At 37.2% G+C, this 23,708-nt stretch overlaps 1 protein-coding gene across 1 annotated transcript in view; it reads right to left on the bottom strand.

Moving 5' to 3' along the window:
• LOC149580312 (CMP-sialic acid transporter 2-like) overlaps window positions 1-23,708 on the bottom strand; it is a 135,205-nt gene that overhangs the window by 54,553 nt on the left and 56,944 nt on the right. The window contains exon 7 of the mRNA XM_089813479.1: window positions 15,715-15,815. Coding sequence (XP_089669605.1) covers window positions 15,715-15,815 — 101 coding nt within the window. The remainder of the gene's footprint in view (window positions 1-15,714; window positions 15,816-23,708) is intronic.

Genomic DNA, 23,708 nt, shown 5'->3' with positions numbered 1-23,708 from the left:
TTCTATTGATTCCTTTCAAACACTTACTAATGCTTTCATTCAACAATTTCAGAGTAATATTGGTCCCCATACTTCTTTAACTGTTTTGATGCATTGTAAGCAAACAATTACAGAGAAAATTATTGATTTTATTGGTAGATTTAAACATTTGTATGCACAGATTTCTTATCATGTGCCTGATCATAATATTCAACATATATTTATTTCTAATTTATAGAAAGTTATTAGAGATAAGATTCTCCTTACTGAGTATGCCTCATTTTCTTATCTTTATGCAATGCTTCACCATTACCAATTACAAGTGAGTCAACTTGAGAGCTCTACTTTCATGGCTCCTATTTCTAGCAATAAGAGTGATGCCGCCGGTAATTTAAACAAGTTATCTAAACCTAGCAATTTCATCAAAATCAAGTCAACAAATACAATTGTTAATAAAGTGACTACAAGGTCTAAAGGTACAACTATTTTTCCTCTATATATCATCTTAATCATAAGTACACTCAATTATTTGAACCTTTACCTGAGGTGATAACTAAATTGATTCATGTTGGAATTCTTAAACTTCCTCCTATTCGTCCTATTAGCACTAACAAACCAATGCCTAAGTCATTTCATTCAAATGCTTTATGTCAATATCATCGTCAACCTACTCATGATACTCAAAGGTGTTACACTTTGAAGAATGTTATTCAGGACCTTATTGATTCCTAATGATATATCTATTGATGCTCAAGTTAATAATGCAAAGAAATCTATTGCACCTCCTAATCTGAATTTGTAGCTTTATACTAATCCAAAGACCTTCACATTCAACAAATGTCATTAATCATACTTCTTCTTTTGACCATAATATTGACTATGATGATAACATAAAAGAAGCAAATCATGTTGAGTTACAACCTCAACCTCTGACTTCCTCTCCATCATGAAGGACTCTTGGTACTGGTATTTAATAGTGTCTTTGGACACTTAAGCTCATTGAAAATCTTATGCAGCAAATTGACATAATGATGCTTTTGTCATTGATGTCAATAGGGGAGAGTAGCACATGAAAAATTTCTCTTGATATGAATGTTTACAAATATCTTATGGAGAGAAGTAATACACGAAAAACATCCTTGTGTATTGATGAATATGTTTGGGGGAGAGTAATACATGAATTATGTATGTATATTGATGTCAATGAATTAGTAATATCAATGAGGGATAGATGTTAGATTTGATTGATGAAGAGTATTTGAAAAGATAGCAGTTGTAGCAGAGACATTTGCTATTTATGGAACTCAAATGTTTTTCATCTATGTTACCATCAATGCCAAACGGGGAATTGTTAGCATGAATGCTGATGATATTCCTATGGGGGAGTATCCTAGCATTGTTGGACCTATTAATCATTGGTTGTGTGTTGCATTCATTATAGAGTTTGTCACTAATGTCAACATACTAATAATTTTGTGAGACTACAAGAGCAGCAAACAGAGATTGGCTTCACGAGGATCAAGGAATAAAGATGAGGTTATGCATAGTTGAGGATATGTTCTACAGAGTGTCATGATGTTGTGCATGCAGAAATATGAAAGAGAATGTAGAGTTATTCGAGATTTATTAAAGATAGCATTCAGACAAAGTTACAGGTTAAGCAGTTGCTGATGTTTTTATTGTATCTCCTAACAAAGATAGAATCTAGTTAAGTGTGATTGTACAGAGGTAGAAGACAAGCTAAAGATGACATTGTTAAGTGAGCGAGTTCGGACGTTACACGTGTGAAGAGTTATGAAGATTAAGAGAAGACAGTTTGTGTAATTGTGAAAAGTTGATATTGTAATTTAACGTATAAATTTAATATCTTAAGATGGCTCTATCTTATTATTATAAATTGAGAAAGTCTCAAGGTCATCTCAATAATTTGTTTTAGGACTTGGTATAAAGGAAAGTTTGTTTCGTTTTGGTAGAATGTGGAAACATGATTGTAAGATCTATTGTGGATATTTGTGTAATGCAAGTATGCAAACTCGTATGTGAGGTGTAGTGAACCTGATATTGAAAAAAAAATTGTCAGAGAAATCTATGGTGCAATTGAGATACAATGAGCCAATAAAGAGACTGTATTTGGCAAAGAAGTTTATGTGGACAGTTGTTTACTTGTATTATTTTGAGAAAGATAGTACGAAGGCCAGTTGGACAGTGAGTTTGGTGGTCTTGCCCTAAAGTTGTTTGGACAGTGGGTCCTTTTGTCTTCCCATCAACTCCAAACAGCGTTGGCACAACTCTAAACAGGGTTGTAATCTCCTAACAGAGATTCAAAGTCTCCTAACAAATAGGGTCCATTCTCTTACAATGAGCTTATATATTAGTACACCATTTTGTGGGAACCATCCCCATCAAGGCTTTTCCTCTGCTCAAGGGTTTCCCTAGTTAACAGATCAAGTGTTATTGTGTATGGTTATCTTTATATGGTTGTTGCATCCAATGTTTGCATGTTTTGGATTTAATAAGGATATTGAGAGTTGTTTTGATTGCACAATTGATTCACCCGCAGCCCCCCATCTCTCCCCCCCCGCCCCACACTCAATTATCTTGGTGGGCTTTACTTTCTAACACATTCCCACCGGGGTCTTCCCTCCGATCAAGGATTTCCCTAGTTTAACATATATGATGTTATTGTGCATGGTTATCTTTCTCTGGTTGTTGCATTTATTGTTTACATGTTTAAGAATTAATAAAGATATTGAGAGATGTTTTAAATGCATAGCTTATTCAACCACCACCACCCCCCCCCCCCCCCCCACTCTCAGTTATCTTGGTGGACTTTACTTTTTAACAATTGGAATCAGTGAATCAAGTCCTTGAAGGAAATGTTTGACGGAATTAATTATGACACCTGGAATGAGAAGATGAAGACTCACCTGTTGTGCATGGGTCTGGAATTGTGGCTACTTACATTGAATCAGAAGACTATGATAGGAGAAGATAAGCTAGACTACTGTGAACAAAGTAATAAAGATCTATTCATGCATAATACACTTATTAGAAAAGCACTATTGTCAACTCTTCCGGAAATAGAATATGTAGAGGTAAAATCTTTAAAGTTTGCACATGGAATTTGGATTACTTTGCAGAAGATATTTTAAGGTGATTAACATGCTAAGATGACTAGATTGCAGAGTTGGATATGTATCTTTCAAGATATAAAATGCAAGAAGATGAAACTATAAGAGAATACAAGTATAGAATATATGAGATACTTGTAGGAATTAGAAGTTGTGGTGGAACAAAGACAAAAGATGAGATTATATAGAAATTTTTGAAGACCTTGACACCTACATACTATAAAAAGGCACAAATCATTGAAGAAGTTATTTATTGTACACCTAACTTTACAAAAGAGACTCTTCTTGGAAGGTTGCAGACAACTGAGTTGTGGATAAAATAGAATGAAGGATTGCTTAAATTAGGGACTGTTTTCAACATACAAAAAGATAGACCTACATTGACAAGAAGGGTGAGGACAAATGGAGAATTATGCTAGTGGACAAGCAGCTGAGCAAGAGGAAGACAAGAAAATTGAAGGACTTACCCTACTTATGAAATGAGAACCTAAATGTAACAAAATTATTGTTTGTTGGACATATAAAGAACTTGATCATTATTCTTCTAAATGTCCAAAGAGAAAATAAGTTTAAGCCTAGAAATCCTTACAAGTCAAGAATACGTAAAAACTACTTTTTCTTAGTAAGGATGAATTCTATGATGACCCCTCCTTGGAGGTTGTCGAAAATCAAAGCTTTGACATGCATTATTATGAAACAACTTAATTAATTATAAGTAATGATAGATATATCTCATAATGCTTCTATTAATTAATGTTTACCGTACGGGTAAATTAAAACAATGCATATAGACAATGAACACGAACACGAACAGCAAAATTATATTCACATATGCTAGACATACATTATCCTTCATAAGATCAGTACTAGAAGATAGAAGATGATTTACAATGATCCCAGACGAGATATAAATACTATTCGCTGAACCTTCCCGAAGGAGTCCGTCGGCCACGAACATTATGTCCACTACAAACTATTTACCCATCGACTACAAAATACAAAACACCGATGACAATCATTTCGTCGGCTACAAAAACACCGCCGGGAGCATCCAGTCAGCTGACACCATCCCCCCCAAAAAGAAAAGTCGTCTCCGGACAACAATTACAAAATATCTGAGACAAATTAACAAACAAAATACATTAACAGAGTGACTACAACAAAAAATCTGCTTCTGTCACATCACTTCCACATTCATCCCGTTACATCTGTAGTTTCTGCTAACACAATACTGTCTCCTCAATGAAGCTGACCTTGATAGCCACCTGTGTTGCTTTCTCTGTTTTCAATTCCTCGGTACCCTGAGCCAAGTGCCGCTGCACTGTCTTCAACTGGATAATCAGCTCCTCCCGAGCTCTCTACGCATCCACCAAGACAGCCTCCCGGCCAACACCTACTCCCAGTGCCTCTGGTACACAGAAAGTCTATGCCTGCAGCAACTTCAACTCTTCTCAACTGGTCAGACTCCCACGACTGATATTCGCAACGACTGGGGGTCCAGGGGGCAACGCCCCCGACAGGGTCGAGGGGCAACGCCTTTGCGAGGTCCGAGGTCTGTCATTTTCAGCCGATTCTACACTCTTTTTGGCAACCACTGGTGCTTCCCCTTCCCTTTGGCATCATTTGCTACTCATTCCGAACAACTTAAATTTGTCGTCTTTTTTTTTCTTTTTTTCTTTTTTTTGAAAGAAAACCCTTCACACCCATCTTCTACAGAGACTCGAATACTCTCTTCTCCGCAAATGAGAAACAAAACTGCAACAATCTTTCGCTAAAACATCTCCTCCAGCAACGAGAAACACAAAATTCTGAGAATCACAGTGGATGTATTCTAATACTGCTCCTTAGATGGCGCCCTCAAAAACAGAGGAAAGCTTCCTCGGCAAGAATAGCCCAAATATCACAGCCAGATTCCAAAATCCTTCCTCCGGAAGCCCATGGCTAAGCACATAAGCCGCGATGAAGAGAATAACGGGCCAAGCTCGTCCAAGGGTGTTGCCAAATCTTTTCGACTACCGGAGACTGGTTTACATTCGTGGGAGGCTGTTGCATCTAATAAACAATAGAATCGCCACGTGAATACAGCAAGAAGAGAACCCCGCGAACAACCTGCTACGGATAGGTGCCCGCGGAGCACCTCCCACGAACAGGTGCCCACAGAGCATCTCCCGCGGAGCACCTCCTATGGACAGATGCCCGCGGAGCACCTCTCGTGGGCAGGGGCCCGTGGCCAAATGCCTGTGCAGAATTTTTTTTTTTTTTTTTGTTTTTTGTTTTTTTTCTTTTTCTTTTTTTTTGGTTTTTTCTCATTTTTTTTTTTTTTTTGTTTTTTTGTTCTTTTGTTCTTTCTCAAAAAAAATTTCAAATTTTTTTTTTTTCAAAAATAAAAATACAGAGGTACCTCAATTTTGCCTCCAAGCATCGCCATTCTACAACGACGGGGGAGTCAACAGGCCATTCTGTGACAGCGACGGAGTCTTCCTGGCACCATATATTTGCAATTTAAATCCGTTGACTACCGGAGGCACCTCTTGCTCGTCCAATGTCTCCAATTTTATCGATCCATTGTCGTTAACCTTCCGGATCTGATATGGTCCAACCCATCTGGCCTTAAACTTTTTTGGTTTGAGTTCTTTCCAACCGTCGTACTTGAGTACCAACTAGCCCAACTGAAAACTGTTGAGTTTGTCATGCCATGCTTTGTCTGTTCTGTGTCACCTCTGCCGCCCACTGTGCCTGCGGTCGTCGCACATCTAGCTTATTTCCTTGTTGTCGGTACCCTTCAAGTAATTTTATGGTGCGATGCATTCTTTTCTTCCTATGCGGTCCGTTCACCATGTACCAGACGGTGGAATTTTTCTTTTTTCTGAGTTTGTATTGCATGTCCTTCCCTTCTTCAGTCGTAACCTCCTTTGCGTCATCTGCTTCTCTGTATTCTTTCGGACACTCATTTTCCTCTTTTTTCTCACTTTCGTCGACCCTTAGCATATTACAACTCGGAAATAATTCGTAGTCTTCTATCTGCCAATGGTAAAGGCCATTTACTGAGTCTAGGTCGTCATCATTTGATCCTCCTAGTGTCAATACTCCTTCGTCGTTCGGTTCCATTCTCCTCTTTCCTTCATCGTCATTTCTTTCGTCGTCACTGTCGCCTTCACCTTCTGAGTCTGACGACGCTGCCTCCTCACCTACCATTTGTGTGTGCAGGTCAATTATGAATCTTTTGCCTCCGCGCTCCATTGATAGGGTATTTCGTTTCCAATCATGTTTAACTTTTGCTTGCACCAACCAAGTTCGTCCGAGAATAGCATCATATCCTTTTCTTTTCAATGGAATGACCACAAAATCCAATAAAAATGGTTGCGTACCAATGGTTACCGATTGCACCCTCTAGGTTCCTAACAGTTTGATCTCGTACTGGTCCGCCGTGTGCAACTGGAATGTAGATGGCCACAGCGTCGGCTTTCCCAACTTCTTCCAAGTATCCTCCGGCAACACATTCATGCCGGACCCTCCGTCGACAATTCTCTGTCAAAACATTTCCCAAAATCCCCATCTCGACGACCGCCGGATGTCGTCCGGACGTGAGTGCCAGCAACATTCGGTCTGTCGTCATCACTTCCCTACTATCCCTTCCTGTGTCCTTCGTTGCTTTCGAAAACGGTGTATGATTCAGAATGGTCGTCCATAACTGGGGCATTGTGAGAAGGAGGTCACTTATCTTGACTGGTATCTCCGTTTGTAAGATCTGTCGTACAATGTTTTGTTCTGCGAAGTTCCTTGCCAAGGTGTTGGTGATGTCCTTCAATTGAGATGTCCCCGCCGAAGATGCCTTTGCAATTTTCGCTTGCGCTTCTCCCAATTTTCTCTTTTCCTCTGCTTGCCTCCGTGTAATTGCCAAAACCTCCTTTACATCTGTGCCAACAATGATCAAGTTTACTCCAGACTTTGGACACTTGGAATCTTCGTGATCACCGGGTCCACACCATCTGCATAATAATTCCAGTGTGTTTGCCATTGTACAATCCCGCGCAAAATGACCCCACAAATTACATGCTCGGCATTGAACGATCGGCCGTCTGTTTGCATCATACTGAGTTCGACTGCGGCTCCCATTGTTATTGTTATTATTTGTATTGTTGTTGTTATTTTGCCCTCTGCTATTATTCTTGTACCCTCCGGATGTGGCACCTGCACTATTCGTATTTCCGCTACTGCCCAACGGGGAAGCCTCCTATGTGAGACACACCTTCGAAGATCCTCGTCTTCATGTTAAAGGGGCACTCTTTGTCGAATGGCCCATGATCTGACAAATGTCACAAAATTGGTTCTTTGGACACGATCCTAAAGTATGCCCGTCGGTCTTACACTCCATGCACTACAGCTCACTGCCTTTTGGCTCTTTTTGCATGTTTTTAAACTCCTTCATCATGCGGATCATGTCCTTCTGTAAGACGCGGACCTTCTTGCTGTTGCCTTCATCGTCGCCACTATCTTCTCCGGTATGCTCGTCATCATTAGAATCAAATGAGCTAGTCTTCTTCTTCTTTGTCTTCTGCTCACTTTCGAGGTCCAATGCTCTGCTATAAGCTTCCGCGTATGACGACGGTGGCACAATTTTCATTTTCCTCCGCAACTTCAAGCGTAGGCCTTCCACGAACCATCTTTTCTGAAGTCCGTCTGCTAGCTTACTTTCCCTTTTATTTATCAAACCTTTTAATTTCCTGGCATAAACGTGGACGGTTTCGTTCTTCCCCTACTTAGTATTGAAGATCTCTGCTACAATTTCATTATCATCCTGCAACAGTTTAAATTCTGCCAGAAACTCCTTTTTAATGTTATCCCAACTGTTTAGCTTTTGTGGATCTATATCAGTGAACCAATCAATTGCTTCGCCTCGTAGGGTGGCCGAAAATTGCCTCATCCAGTCGTCTTCATCAGTTATCCCATTTGCCTTCCAGATCGTTTCACATGTTTTGCAATGTCGAATGGGATCGGCCGTACCATCGCCATTGAACTTCAGCAGTTTCTCTTTCGATCCCGCCATGACAATTGGTTTCTGTAAACAGGCGTTGTTCGATCCTGCAATACTGGCGTTGTTCAATCCCACACCGACGGTCTGCACTCCCACACCGACGGTCTACACTCCCACACCGGCGATCTGTACTCCCACACCGATGCACTGGTCTCCCACACTTTTGCACTCCCACACTGGCAGTCTGTACTCCCACACCGGCGGACTGCACTCCCACACCGGCGAACTGTTTTCCCACACCGTTAGACTCAACCACTACAAACCTAGGTGAAGAAAAAGGATCTTCTGAAGTTGTCTCCCACGAAAGTGTATCCCAGACGAAGAGTTCACTCCACGCTCTTGCTCTGTTGGCACTCCGAGCCGTGCGAGTCGATGCTCTTCCATCTGGATTCTCTTCCCTCGGTGAACACAAATTCAAAAACTCCTCTCATGCTTCTTCCACCAATTCCACCCGCTGTCAAGTCTCCTCCAACAATGCCTCCACACTCCTGTTTCCGTCGGCAATCTTCTGGAATCTCCTTTGGCGGTCTGCCTACTGTGCCAAAATTAAATTTTCTTGCGCAATAAGGATTCCATTTTTTCCCTTCTCCTTATTTCGATCCTTGTTAAGCTGATTTGGCATTAATTTTCATTCCTCCCACCTTCCAGACAATGGAACAGAATAGCAGAATTATATTCGCATATGCCAGACATACATTATGCTTCATAAGATCAGTAATAGAAGATGATAATGATTTACAATGATCCCAGACGGGATATAAATACTATTCGCCGAACCTTCCCGAAGGAGTCCGTCAGCCACAAACATTATGTCCGCTACAAACTATTTACCCATCGGCTACAAAATACAAAACACCAACGACAATCATTCTGTCGGCTACAGAAACACCGCCGAGCCCATCCAATCGGCTGACAATTAACACGTCTCAACCCTAATTTCTTACTTCCCTCCTATACCTGTCCTAAGCAAAGCATCAGTTAACTTGTGACAGGACACCTAACACCAGTATATGATCTAGTTTTACTCCGCCTCTCCCTACACAACACCATCTATCAACTCCCATGAGTATAGTGAAAGAATAAAAGAATTGGTTAAAACTATCCTGATTCCTTTATATTCGTATACTACAATTCGACTTTATACTTACTTCGTATGATAAATTATACTCTATACATTTATTTACTTATATCTATATCGTATTTACATCTTCATGCATACATTATAGAATATATTGTCATAATAAGCATATAGAAAACATATATTATCCAACCATATTCAATAACATGTACTATGGTAGATATTCCCTTTACCATGTTTACAAATATATTTTTTCAATTTCATATATTACACCATCTCTTAAATTTATAATATAATCCGAATGGACACTATGCACAAGCTCTCTATCGGGGTAAGCAAAATTCGAATTGTCTTACATCTACATAGCACCGTATTCCCTACTTCGTCCAACTTGGCACTGACATGTACTGTCAACCCTGTATTGGGCCCTGCATACTCTATCTAATATATCCACATCCAATTTGTTTATCGTCTCTTACCGATGCTAGCAGTCACACATTGCCTCCTTATTAAATAGGGTGTAGGGACCGTATGGGATGGGTCACGTCCATTCAAAATGAATCACCCCCATCCTTGTGATTTATGTTAGAAGCAACATTGCAATGTCTACATAAACCTTCTTTTTTCAGTCCTTTTATGATTATTGTGGGTTGTAATTTAATTGAAGATAATATTAGGGATATTTTGCTTAGTGAAACATTTATTTTACTTATTATTATTATTACTTTCCAATATTGATTGGAATTACATTTATTGATTATATTATTATTCAAGATATATATTTTGATATAATTATAATATTAATCAATTCATTATTATCAATTATCATGTCAACTAATTAAATAGATATGTGTATTATGAAGACTCAATATCTTTTGCAAACTCCTGCTAAATTTCCTAGATGATAGTAATGATGAGGATGATGAGATAGGATTTGTTGCAATTAAAGAAGAAAGTCTTGCAAATAAAAATAAAAGAAGTGAAAGAGGAAAAAGCATTAGTATCATAGATTGAGAAGAAAAAGTTTGATTGGATTATAAATAGTGGTTTTTATCATCATATGCTTGGAGATATGAACAAATTTGTTAAATTCAATAGTTACGATGGTGGAGTAGTTAGAGTTGGAAATAATGCAGCATGTCACATAAAAGTTAAAGGATCTATTACTCTTGCTGGAAATACTAATACTGAGAATATTTACTTTGTGGATGGATTGAAACATAATATTTCGAGTGTTGGACAACTTGCTAACAAGGGATATCAGTTGCAATTTACAGAAAAGACTTGCATTATCAAGGATAATAATGGCACCTTGATTGGTAGTGCTACAAAAACAAGAGGTAATGTATTTCAGTTGAACCCTAGTGAAATGACATGTTTGGTTGCTAAAGTGGATGACAGTTTGTTATGGCATAAGAGATTTTGGCATATTAACTTTGATAACATTGTGAAAGTCAGTATAACATTTGTAATTAGAGATTTGCCTAATTTTGTGAAACCTACTAATATAATTTGCAAAGAATGTGCACTGGCAAAGCAGAAGAAAAGTTCATTTCCAAGCAAGATGTTTGCTACTTTAGCAAAGTTGGAGATTGTGCGTACAAATTTTAATGGCCCTACAAGAACAAGAGCTTTTAATGGTGAAAGGTACTTTATGCTTCTCATTGATCATTTCACTAGAATGATGTGGGTTGCATTTCTTAGAGAGAAATCTGAAGAATTTGAGAAAATCAAGACATTCAAAAGTAGAGTTGAGAATGAATCTGACTTGAAGATTAAATGTTGAGATCAAATAGAGGTATAGAATTTATTTCAAATAATTTAACAACTGCTGTGGGGATAATGGTATTAAGAGACAACTTTCAGCCCGTGAGACTCTGCAGCAAAATGGTATAGCAAAAAGAAGGAACGGATCAGTGACTGAAGTAGCTAGAGCAATGATGTTTGAGAATAATGTATCATATGTCTTTTGGAGAGAAGCAGTGAACACCACAGTATAACTATGAATAGAGTACAAATTAGACAAGGCACTAGTACGACATCTTATGAACTTTGGTCTGGACATACACCTACTATGAAATATTCTAGAGTTCTTGGAAATAAGTGCCTTAAGAGAGATGATGATATTGAAAAGTTTTATTTGAGAAATGGTGAAGGAATGTTTCTTGGATATCCATTCAAAGGTAAAGCATATAGACATTTTAATTAGAAATTAAAGACTATTGTTGAATGTGTTAATGTGAGAGTTGATGGAAAGTTTAGAATTCAAGAAAGGATATTAGAATTAAGTTTATTGAGCTCATTATCATACATTGTGACAACACAAGTACAATGAGTATGCCAAAGAGTCCAATTTTACATTCAACAAAGCACATTTCAATTATCACTTTTTGAGAGAAGAGGTAGCAAAGAAAGAGATTGGATTGGAATATGTTAGCACAAAGGAGCAGATAGCAGACATATTTACAAAACCTTTGGCTAAGGATGCATTTGAGTATTTAAGAGGTCTACTTGGGACAGCACAAATACAATGAGTATGTCAAAGAATCCAATTTTACATTCAAGGACAAAGCACATTTCAATTAAGTATCACTTTTTTAGAGAAAAGGTAGCAAAGAAAGAGAACAGATTGGAATATGTTAGCACAAACAAGAAAATAGCAGACATATTAACCTTTGACTAAGGATGCATTTGACTATTTGACAGGTATGTTTGGGGTCATACCCCAACCTACTTCAAAGTAGTTGATGCAAATATTGCATTAGTCTAGTATGTAGTAGAGCATTATTTCTTTTCTCTGAATTGGATGTTTGATGCTTCTCCTATGCGGGAGTACCTATGTTTGAGTAATCATTAAGGACTCTTGGTACTGATATCTAAGGGTGTCCTTGGACACTTCAGCTTTTGCACATTGGATTAGAAATGACTGAACTTCAAGAATTGGCATAATGATACCTTTGTCAATGTTGTCAATGGGGGAGAGATTAGTACATGAAAAAACATTATTTGATACATTCTTTATGGGGGCAAGATGTGAGTAATACATGTAAAACACTATTTGATGAATGGGGAGAGAATATTATGTGTAGGGGAGATTAACACCTTTGTGCATACTGATTATTTGATTACTATATGGTTGTGAGTAGAACATGAAAAACTCTTTACAACCTGTCTGAGATTGAGATTTATGTTTACATTCACAGGCAGCATGAATGGTGGAGTAGAGGCAGATGAGGGAGAGATATATTTTGGTATTCAGCGTACTTAGATATTTTTCATCCATGTTGTCATCAATGCTAAAGGGGGAGACTGTTGAGCATGAATATTGAAGGTATTCCTATGGGGGAAGTATGTTAACATTGTTGGAGATATGATTGAGTGTTTATGTGTTGCATTCATGACAATGTTTGTCATTGACGTCAACATATACATTGTTCTATGAAGGTTACCAGGGTCGCAGAGGACGAAATGTTCGGTGCAGTCAACTTTCAACAAGTTGGGTTCTACATGCTTAGAAAAACATTCAATGATGTGTACAAATGCTACAGTTATGTGTGCGGAAAAAGATGTGAAGACATGTCAGAGTTATGCAATGTTTTCTAGAGGTAGCTTTCATAGAGAGTTTCTAGAAAGTGGGTACTAGTAAATTGGTTACATCTTTCAAATGAGATGTAATTTTGTTCAGCACAATTAAGGGAAGCTTAGAGACAATGTTAAGATGTTATGTTCAAGATGGCAAAATCAGATATTTAGTTTAGCCGACTTATGAAGTGTATTCAGCATATTGTTTTGTGTGTGCTAACTATTGCTAAATATCTTTAAGGAAAGAGTTTTAATTGTAATAAAACATGTAATATAATATTTTAATGAGGTCCTATATTATTCATTGTAAATTGAGAAAGCCTCTTGACTGACTCAATACTTATTTTAGGACTTGGTATAAAGGAAAGATCATTTCCTTGTGGATTAGTATCCAGTGCAGATGTTATGTAATCAGTGAGATCATTTTGTTTTGTATGTGAGCTTGAATGCGAATTTGGCTAAGGTCAAAGCCGAGATTGATGTTGAGGATGTACTGTGAGTTTCAAAGGAATTATATTGGCAAAGAATTTGTTGTTTAGTCAGTTCAGAATCTAGATATTTTTATCCTAAAGATTGTTTGGTGAAGACAATTTGAGGCTATTTGAATAGTGGGTTCAGTTGTCCTCCTTTCAACTCCTAATAGGGTTGGCAGAGTTCCTAACATGGTTAGAATCTCCTAACAGGGATTCAAGGTCTCCTAACAGGGACTCATATGTATTGATTGTATTTCATTGGCTCCTAACGAAGTCCATCCTTTCACAAGGAACTTTTATATTAGTGCATCATCTTGTGAGCATCATTCCCATCGGAGTTTTCCCTCTGTTCAAGGGTTTCCCTAGTTAACATATCTGGTGTTACTGTGCATGGTTATCCTTCTATGGTTGTTGCATCTATTGTTTACATGTTTCAAAATTAATAAAGGTATTGAGGGTTGTTTTAAATACATAATTGATTCACCCCCTCCCCCCTCTCAGTTATCTTGGTGGACTTTAATTTCTAACAAATCTAATGTGGAATACAAAGAGGAATCATATTTGGGAATTATCTCTTTCCCTTCCCATACCTATCCTTTTGAATGTTTCAGCGACGTAAGGTGGAGGTCTACATCCTATTAAAGCATCTCCATTTCCCCTCTAAACAATTTCAATTATTGAACCGAATGTGTGCTATCTTAAATATTATTTTCAATGGAAATGCATTGAGCCCAAGATTGATAGTTGATGGCGCCTGGTATTGGCCACTAAAGATTTCTCATTTCTGCAATTTGCAACATTGGCAAAATGATTTCCAATTTGAGACCTGTCAAAGTGACATGCTCATTATTAAAAGTTCAGATCCATCAAAGTAATAAGTTCATTAGCAAAATTTTAGACCGCCAAAGCAAGAGAGTCGTTATTAAATTTGACACATGTCAAATCAACAAGCTTGTCATTAACATTGACACCAATCAGGGAAACCAGCTCAGTATGAAGGCTTGAACCATGTCAAAGCAATAGAGTTAGTTCAAACAAATTAAACTGCACTGACTTACTTCAGAGTTAGATCTTTTTGATGATGGATCACTGAGTGCGATCCAAAAAGTCAACGAAGAAATAATACATGATTTCTGCACAAAAAAAAAAATTTGCAATTTCATGGACTTCAGAAAGATAATGCCCTCCCTAACAACCTTTTTACAGAAATTTCAAATAAGCTTGCAAATATCTTCACCAAAGTGCTTGGCACAGAAAACATTAACAGGGAGAGTTGAGCAAATCAAAATACAACTTAGCTTCATGACCTTGTAAACTAAGGGGGTATTAATATGCTAATCTTCCGAACTAACAAATTTATAATACATTTTTCAGTTTAGATGATTATGGTAGCTAAACTGCTATGCTACCTATCAAACTGAAATATATTCTCCAATTCTGCCACACTGGGTTTACAGACATAAGTCATTACCATAACCATATGAAACGCTACTTAGAAATATTGATAAAATCTTATGTATCTTTCGGCAATTTCCGAATTTTAATAAATACTTAACTTTCAATGGTTGTGGATTATAGCTTGTTATGGGTATAGAAGAATACAGAACTAACGATGATGCACAAAAAAAATAAAAAATTGATATTACGATATTCTTTGATCAGAAAACACAATTTGAATTTCATGGACACCAACCAACGCATTGTCAGAAATATTAATTACACGTGAGCCCTTGTCAACTACCTACCTGTCAAGTGCAGCCAGTAAATTTCATTGAGATGTTGCCTCCCACTTGGCCTTGACCTTCATATGCAGCAGCAGTTGCCAGTGGTAGGTAAGTTTGAATTGGAATTGTGAGGGAATTTTGAGAAGACCCATAAAGATATGAATATTGCAGAAGCAGCTGTGTTTCTGAAGGACTATGAAGGGAACAGTTGAGAGCTCCTGCCAAATAAAAGCAGGGAGTTCTAAATAGTTCCAGACTCTGTAAGATTGAGTGCAATTCCAGATCACTGCAGATAAATCTCTTTGTAATCACTATTGTTTTCTATTAAGAAATCATTTTTCTACAAATTTTCTTTATGTTTCAATAGTAAAAGGAAAGTTGTCTGTCCCAGGCAACCATTGTGTTTTTGGTTTTATATTTCTGCATGTGTATTCCCAGCTAATTGAGAAATGGGCAGCAGTCTCTGAGTATTTTGGGAATTTAAGTTCTAACGGGCATCAGCAAATCATATACATTTGAATCAACATACTTATATAAAAAGAGGATGCAAAATAATCTAACCATAGCTGCTCAAACAAAGAAGATGGCAACACATTTTATTAGAAGCAGGAAAAAAAAAACTTAAACATAAATTCGTATTTTCCTTATTCTTTTGGCATATCATTGTGCATTTTATAATTCAAAACTTAAGTATAACGGGGTAAGTACTTACTTTCTCCTGAGAATAGTGCGATACAGTACTCCGGTACTAATAATGTTCAAGTTTTTCAATATTTGATAGCTTGGTGCGTCCACATAGAGGAAGATATAGTACTGAAAAACAATAACGTAAGTTTCTTATATTTCCGAGATAAAATAAGACTAATGAGTTACAGAGTAGATATGGAACCAAACAAAGGAGTTTTAGAAATTGTATGATAAACAATAAAAACATAGTCATTACATGGTGTAAAAACTACAAATTATGATTTCATATAGTAAAAATGCAAATTTATAGGAAAGCAAGTTGTAATTAAGAGAGCAGACTTCAAATTTACACAGTAGGAGATAGTAAAAGACATCATAGCTTTTACCTGTTCTCGCAGGGATATAAGGACTGAAACAAATCTATTTTTTAGGTTCAGTATTTTCCCACATTTTCCATCACATCCAATGTGTCTTGACATGAGAAACATGAGAAACAAGACAACAATGAGATCATAATTAGAAAACCAGATGAGGGAAACATGAGCAACTATGAGCTTACAATCGTAGGCTCAAGGAACTGTTCGTAACATTGGAGAACCAACCGGCAGATGGACTACAGAAGCAATTGTTTATCATGGGATTGATCCCTTCGTTACGAAAGAAAATGAAGGTTGTACCTGAATCATCATACATCACTGCTTATAATTCGGCGATCAACATTGAAAGTGAAAACAAAACATCCTCCCGAGCGAAGAGGACAGGAGATGATTAAACCATCAAAGATGGCAGCGAAGAAAACTCAACAACAATCCAGGCCCTATGAAGAGTTTATAGTATAATGAAAAGATTGAAACTCAGGAAAGGAACCACTAAAAACCTAATGAAACTGCGAAGTATTGAATGCAAAATTGGGGCCCATATGCAACGTAATTGTCCTAGAAGGATGCTTTGTGAGATTTTCCAGCTGACGGATTTTTCACTGACGGAGTTCCCATATAATTTGAAGAAGAGAATAACACAAGTACTGTTTGCATAAGGAGAGTCTACACCACTAAAGCCACAGAATGCATGACCAGGCAATTATAGAAAGGGCCAAATCAGATATATTATGACTCCGAAGGATGTTGCACCATTCAATACCAACAATGTAGCAGATAAGGAACTTCACAAGAGGCTGCCTAAATAAGAAAGAATTATTCTGCAAATGCTGTGGACCAAGAGGGAAAAACATATTAATATTCTAGACATTGAGTATCAAGACGAAGCAATTTTAACAATCACAAGAGAGGAGATGAAGGCGGTGTACCTGAAACCTTGTACAGAGCAACTCTGAGAAGCCAAACTAGAAGTATAACAAGTGATGGCTCAGAAACAGAATTATCTCAAACAAATCTGCAAGTACGTCATTGCAATTGGCATCTAAGAACATTGTTTGACAAGTGATATAAACGACCATACAAATCAAGTTGACAAAACTTCGTCAAACTATGTTGCAACTCAAAGTGGCATTTAAAAACATGGTCAGTGACAACAAAGTCAACCTGAAACAATGTAAACCCCAAGAGGAACTTATGGCGAAACAATCACATCAAGGCAAGCAGGCTATTGACCCCATGTTGTTAACAATCAGCATCAAGAGGAAGCATCTGTCATCAAGATGGAAATAATGCGGAGAAAGCTGACGTTTACCATTATCAAGAAAAGCTCAGGTTTCAATGTGCTGCTAGAAGAAACATGGAAATGTCTAGGGAAGCTAACACTTTGGTTTCCAACCTTAAACTTCATCGGTGCCAACCAGCATGGCATTAAGCCATGGGGGACATTGATGATGCAAAAATAACAATTGGTACACAAAATTTTTTGTTAGATTTTGAAATCATTCCATTGCAAGAGGTGTACAACACACTCCTCGAAAGAGGTTAACGGTAAGCAAGGAATTGGCATCCTACTAATCAAAGTTTGAAAGGAGATAGAGAAACAATGAAGAAGGAAGGGAAGGCATGGAACCAAATGGTAAAGAGGTGTTTGAACTAGAAGATTGTTCTAAAGATGAAATGAGTTACCTAAGGTATTCTCGTTATTGATGTTTGGTAGCTTCAGTCAAATAAAACTATATATAATTATCTATGAGATATATTTATATCTGTGTTTATCATATATGGGATATAAGTTTATCATCATATGAGAGAAATTAATATAATAATATATATAACTGTAATTAAAGTGTTTATTATATTAATTATCTAATTAATGAATAGACATGTCCCTTCATGGGACATGTCTCTTCATGGCTTATTCTCATTATATATATAAGAGGTCGTTGCCATTTGGAAAACACATACCAAACATTATGGCAGTGCAAATACATTTGCAAGAATCCTCAGAAAACCAACAATGGTATCAGAGCAGGTTGGAAATGTAAGAATGGATAGCAGAGATCAGATATGAAATATGGTTATATTTAAAAGGAACCTTATATTTGATCAGTGGTGAGGAAAGTGAATATGATAATTAATCCCAACTATAAAATTGTTTTAATGGAACCAAATCACAAGACCAGATTTCGGAAGGAACAGTGCCATAGATTCCCTAATTTCTAATAAACCAGAAATGTCTCCAGATCTAATATCCTTTTCAACCTTTTGTTTGGCAAGGCCAAGGCAGAACTGGAGGCTGTAACGCCCCATGCCCTGTCGCCCTTACCACATATTATTCAGGATCTGGACAGTAGCAGGTTGCGTGTTCAAATGAGCAATTTCCATTCCAGCACATAGGAACCTGACAAGGTTGTACACGAACTTGAACAACTTTACAAATGTTTGTATATATTTGAAGGTGATCAGAAAAATCGAGGAAGACAGCGACTTATGTGGGAGAAGGAACCACCGCAAAGCTAGTAGAATCGATAACAGTATGAAATGATACTTCAATATAATCCTAATTATGAAATGATATTTCAATATAAAATACCAAATATAGTTGAATATAGAAAATTGAAATGAGATTCACAAAGTATAAGTTCAAACTTGAAACTTGAAACTTCATAACCATTACCAATGACCACTGAACTTAGTAAAATGCTAAAACTTTTAAACATAATGATAATAATGATAATAATAAATGAAAAATATAAACCACACATAGTACCATGTAAGTCAACCATTGACTATCAATTTATCAAATGACAAAGATGAAAGATTCAAAATTCATTGTTCAAATATGAATATCAAAAATGAAATAGGGCTCATGGGATGCACACCAAATTAGGGTTCCCTTGCCAAAAGAAACAATAAAAAACAATTGTAAAAAAAAAAATTTTTTACTTTTTAGCCAACATGTTGACCGCAACCTGCACGCACCGCCGCACCCCTAACACACCCACGTCCCCACCTCCCACCCGAGTGCTCCAACCGGTGCGGCTACACTTTTTGCGTGGTGGGGGTACTTGGGTGCACGATGTCCCTGCATCGGGGACATACACGCACCGAATGCGCTTGGTTTTTCACCTGGGTGCACACACCTAGGTAACACTGGATATCTTCTAATCAAAGATATCCTTAAAATTTGTCATTTTTAAATATTACCAATGGTGTAATATATTTCTTGTGTTTACCCTCCCTAACTAAGAGGGAGTATTGATGTTTGGCAACTTCAATCGAATAAAACTATATATAATTATATGTGTGTGTATGTGTGTGTTCACCATATATGAGATATAAGTTTATTATTATATGAGAAATATTAATATAATAATATATATATAACTGTGATTTAAGTGTTTATTATATTAATTATTTTATTAATGAATAGACATGCCCCATGAAGGGACATGCCTCTTCATGGCGTATTCTCATCATATATATGAGGTTGCTACCACTTGGCAAACACATACCAAACAATATGGCAGTTCAAATACATTTGCAGCGATCTTCTAAAAACCAACACTCGTTAACGTATGATTTTCTTCAAGTCATAACTCTTTGAAGAGCACAACCTATGAAATTGTGTAAGCTTATGGACAATACATCCGAAAATATGAACAATAAGACATGAAATATGGAGTGTATAATGGATTATTAAAGAAGAACTACTTCAATAAAAATTTATAGGAGAATAACAAGGGAATCAATAGGGATGGATTTCTGAAGCATGAAGACTATGCAAAAGGTCATTGTTTAGTTCAAAATCTCGACAAGTTTAAAAATTTCACTCTTGGTAACGGTATGTTTTTGGTATAAAAGAAGTGGAAAACAGTTTGGCAAGAAGGGCCTAAGAATTTCTCATTGTTAAAAACTCATCATACATCTAAGTAGGAAGCGGAAAACACAAAATAATTTACACACTAGTCTATACTAAGTGGCACCATTTCTTCTTTGTATAGCCCAAATGACCTCACTTTCCTTGCATATGGACTGATGCTATTGTCCATCAAAGAACCCCTATATATCCCCTATAACCTATAAATATCTCGTAGGATATGTATGATTTTGGTAGAGAAGCAATAGAAGGCAATTTGGCAACAAGGGCCTCCCTTGTTAGGAATTCAACATTTCTCTAAGTAGGAAGCAGTGTAGGCAAATTAATTCATGCGCTAGTCTATACTAAGTTGCATCATCTCTTATTTGTATGGCCCATACAACCTTACTTTCCTTGCATATGGATTGATGGTCTTGCCCGAGAGGGAGTCCCTAGCAATCCCCTTCGAACTACAAATATATCGTAGGTTGTACAAGTCAATGGTTTTGCCTAATGTAATCGACATAAATTTATATTATTGTGTTTAAAAATATTGGTTACCGACCAATTTATTAATTATTCTTATTCAATTTGTTATCACTATCAAGTAGTAATTTTGTCAATTGATTAATGGTAAATTGTAGTCCTTGGCTGACCATCTCTAAGCTTCTTGTCTAGGATGTATTCATGAGTGAATAAAGATATATTTTACTCCTCTATCTGGTATGAATTGATATTTGTGTTATTATTTCATGTATGTAAATTCCCCGATATAGTATTAACACTTAGGGCCCTTATCTTAGAAGAAAACAGGTCAGCATTCTATGACTCGTGTCATTAGATTCCAATAAAGACGACAAGACAATAGTCTGTACAAACATCATTAGACAAGGAGCACAAGGAAGGAAATCTTGAACTAACAACACATTACATGGTATTGAGAATTCATCTTAGAAGAACCCGCCATAAGACGATTTGAACCAAAGACCCTAGGATGAAGGAAGTACATGTCAAAGCCTGAATATACCCAAGGTATGGGGGGGGGGGGGGGGGGGGGCACTAGAGGTGAACGTACAGAGGACACACATGTAGTTGAGAATGCAAGGAAAGCGTCAGAACATAGTGGCCAAAATAGTCCACAAAGGTTTGACACACAAAGGAGCAAACAAGAGAGAAAGATGGTGACTCCTCTAACAAGTCCCAACATGGATCAACAAAAATTGCCAAAGTTCATGACGTACAAGTCGGAAGGCCCTACGAGGCACTAGACGACATGAGACTATTTGGGTAGAAAATGGTCAAGTTGACAAGGACTATTCGCTAATAGTCATTCCAACAACACTACAAGATAAAATCATCGATTGGTTCACAAAATTGGATGCTTCATCCATAGCCCTTTGGGATGTACTCAAGAGGGCATTCTAAGCCAAGTTTAAATTTCTAGGAGACGACAATGAGATTTTTGCCAAAATCTATAATACCAAACAAGAGAAGAACAAGATCGTAGAAGTTTGCTTTATCGTAGGCTTAAGGAATTATTGGACAAGTTGGAGAATCAACTAGTCGACGGGCTAAAGAAGAGGTGGGTCATCAAGGGGTTGATTCCCTCCCGACACGAGACGATGAAAGTAGTGCCTCCACCCTCATACATTGATGCTGCAATAGGGTGATGGAAATTGAGAGTGGAAGTAAAAGATCCTCTTAGAGGAAGACATGATGACAATAGCACCGAGCATAGTTGCGATGACGAATCAACAACTGTCCAGGCCTTACAATGAGATATAATGAGAGAATTGAAGGCCAAGAAAGCGACTAATAAAGAAAATAATGAAATGGTGTACTAATTGCAACATCGAATGGCTTATGAGAGGTATTTGTGCAAATGGCATGGACCAACTGATCATGAAGTCATCAATTGCCCAAAGTAAAATGGTATTAATAAATTAAACTTGGAATAAGATGAGGTACATTTTGGTAATCACAAAAGCACAAACGAAAAAGCATATATACTCAAACCCTCGTACAAAGGACACTCCAAGAAGTGAGAGTAGACATAGAACAAATGATGGTGAAGGAACAAATAACTTTCAAAAAAGCGCAAGTACATCATTGCAATTGGAGTCAAAGAACATAATTTGGCAAGTTCTACAAATAGCTATACCCATCAAGGTGGCATACCTTCTTCAAACTATGTCACAACTAAGAGTGGCTATTACTAATAACATCAATGACTACACAGTTGTCCAACAAGGATGTAAGCTAAAAGGTGAACTGAAAAAATAGTCACTAACTTAAGACAACACTATGTTTTTGACAATGGGTGTGGAAAGGAAGTTAGTTGTCATCAAGATAGGAGGTAATGTGGCACTAATTGACAAACATCATTGTAAACGAAGGCTCTGGAGTCAATGTATTACCAAAGGAGACATGGAAGCAACTTAGCAAGCTAACACCCTAGCCACCAACCTTCCATCTTGTAAGCGCCGACTCGTATGACATCAAATGACTCAAGATGTTCATAGCATAGAAGATCACTATTGGCGCTCAACATTTATTTCAACATTTTTTGTTATTCCATTGGAAAAGAAGGCATATGATGCCCTCCTACGAAGGGGTTGGCTATCCATGGTGAAAGCAAACCACAATTGGAAGAAAAATACACTACATCAAGAGTGAGAGGATGAAGTATGGTGTAGACCTATAGGAAACCAAATGATTAGTCAAGAGTTGGCATTACTCTTGAAATTTGTGGATGACAACTTCTAGATGGATTAAGAGTAATAAAAACCAACAATGAAGGGGTGTTGGAACATGAAACCTTCTCTTAGAACGAAATAAGTTCATTAAATGGGCTATTCCACTAGCTAATGGAGGACTATGAGGTGTACTATATGCCAAAATGTGATTTTCTCGAACCTACAACTCTATGTGAAGATAAATCGATGAAAGCATCTAAAAATAGGGACCATACTTGGACAATACAAAGATGGAAAATGGAAAGCAAAAAATAAAAAATGAATATAATATAGAGGCCATTGGTTGATTCATACTCTTGACAAATTTATAAAACCCAAACTTGGGTGAGAGAATGGTTTCTTTTGGATGATTCAAAAATTGGAACGTAAAGCACAAGTATCAATGAAACTAACTAGATTGAGTATCGATAGGTTGGTAGCCAAATTGGCAAGCGTAAAAGGCTAGAGAAGGAGCTCATCCTTACGGCACAAGAAGTCGTTTGTATGACAACATGAACAATGTACAGATCCTATACTTCATTCCACTCATTGTATGAACATTGATTTTCAATCCCATTGTACAACACTCTTACAAAATCTCCATAGAGTACCTAGTAATGCATGCACCCATACAACACCCATGGGCATTACCTAGTGAAGCTTCCTCTCATACAACACTCATACAAAACCTTCGTATAACACTTGGCAAAGCATACACTCGTACTGAATTGATATAACACCACGATATGTTGTCTACATCATATTGTAGGACAACCATTGTACGTTTCCTACATCATCTCATAAGATGAACATCTCATCATGCATGGGCAACACAATTTCACATCCAGACAGAACAATTGCACCACATACCAAAAAAAGTTAACGTGTTCATTATGTATGACAATTCCAACCTGTACAAACCATTAAAACAACCACACATGCCTTTAGACTATATGTACTATGTGTACTCTAATTAGTCGTATGACACCAATCAACAAGAGGAGGTTTTAATAAATACCATATGTCGTGTAGCCAATCTACAATCATT

Source organism: Cupressus sempervirens, chromosome 1 (genome assembly GCF_028749045.1).
Source record: "Cupressus sempervirens isolate cs-2001-9-10 chromosome 1, ASM2874904v1, whole genome shotgun sequence".
NCBI classification, from domain to species: Eukaryota; Viridiplantae; Streptophyta; class Pinopsida; order Cupressales; family Cupressaceae; genus Cupressus; species Cupressus sempervirens.
Note: the sequence above shows the minus strand (reverse complement) of the source record. Positions and strands in the feature narration are given on the sequence as shown.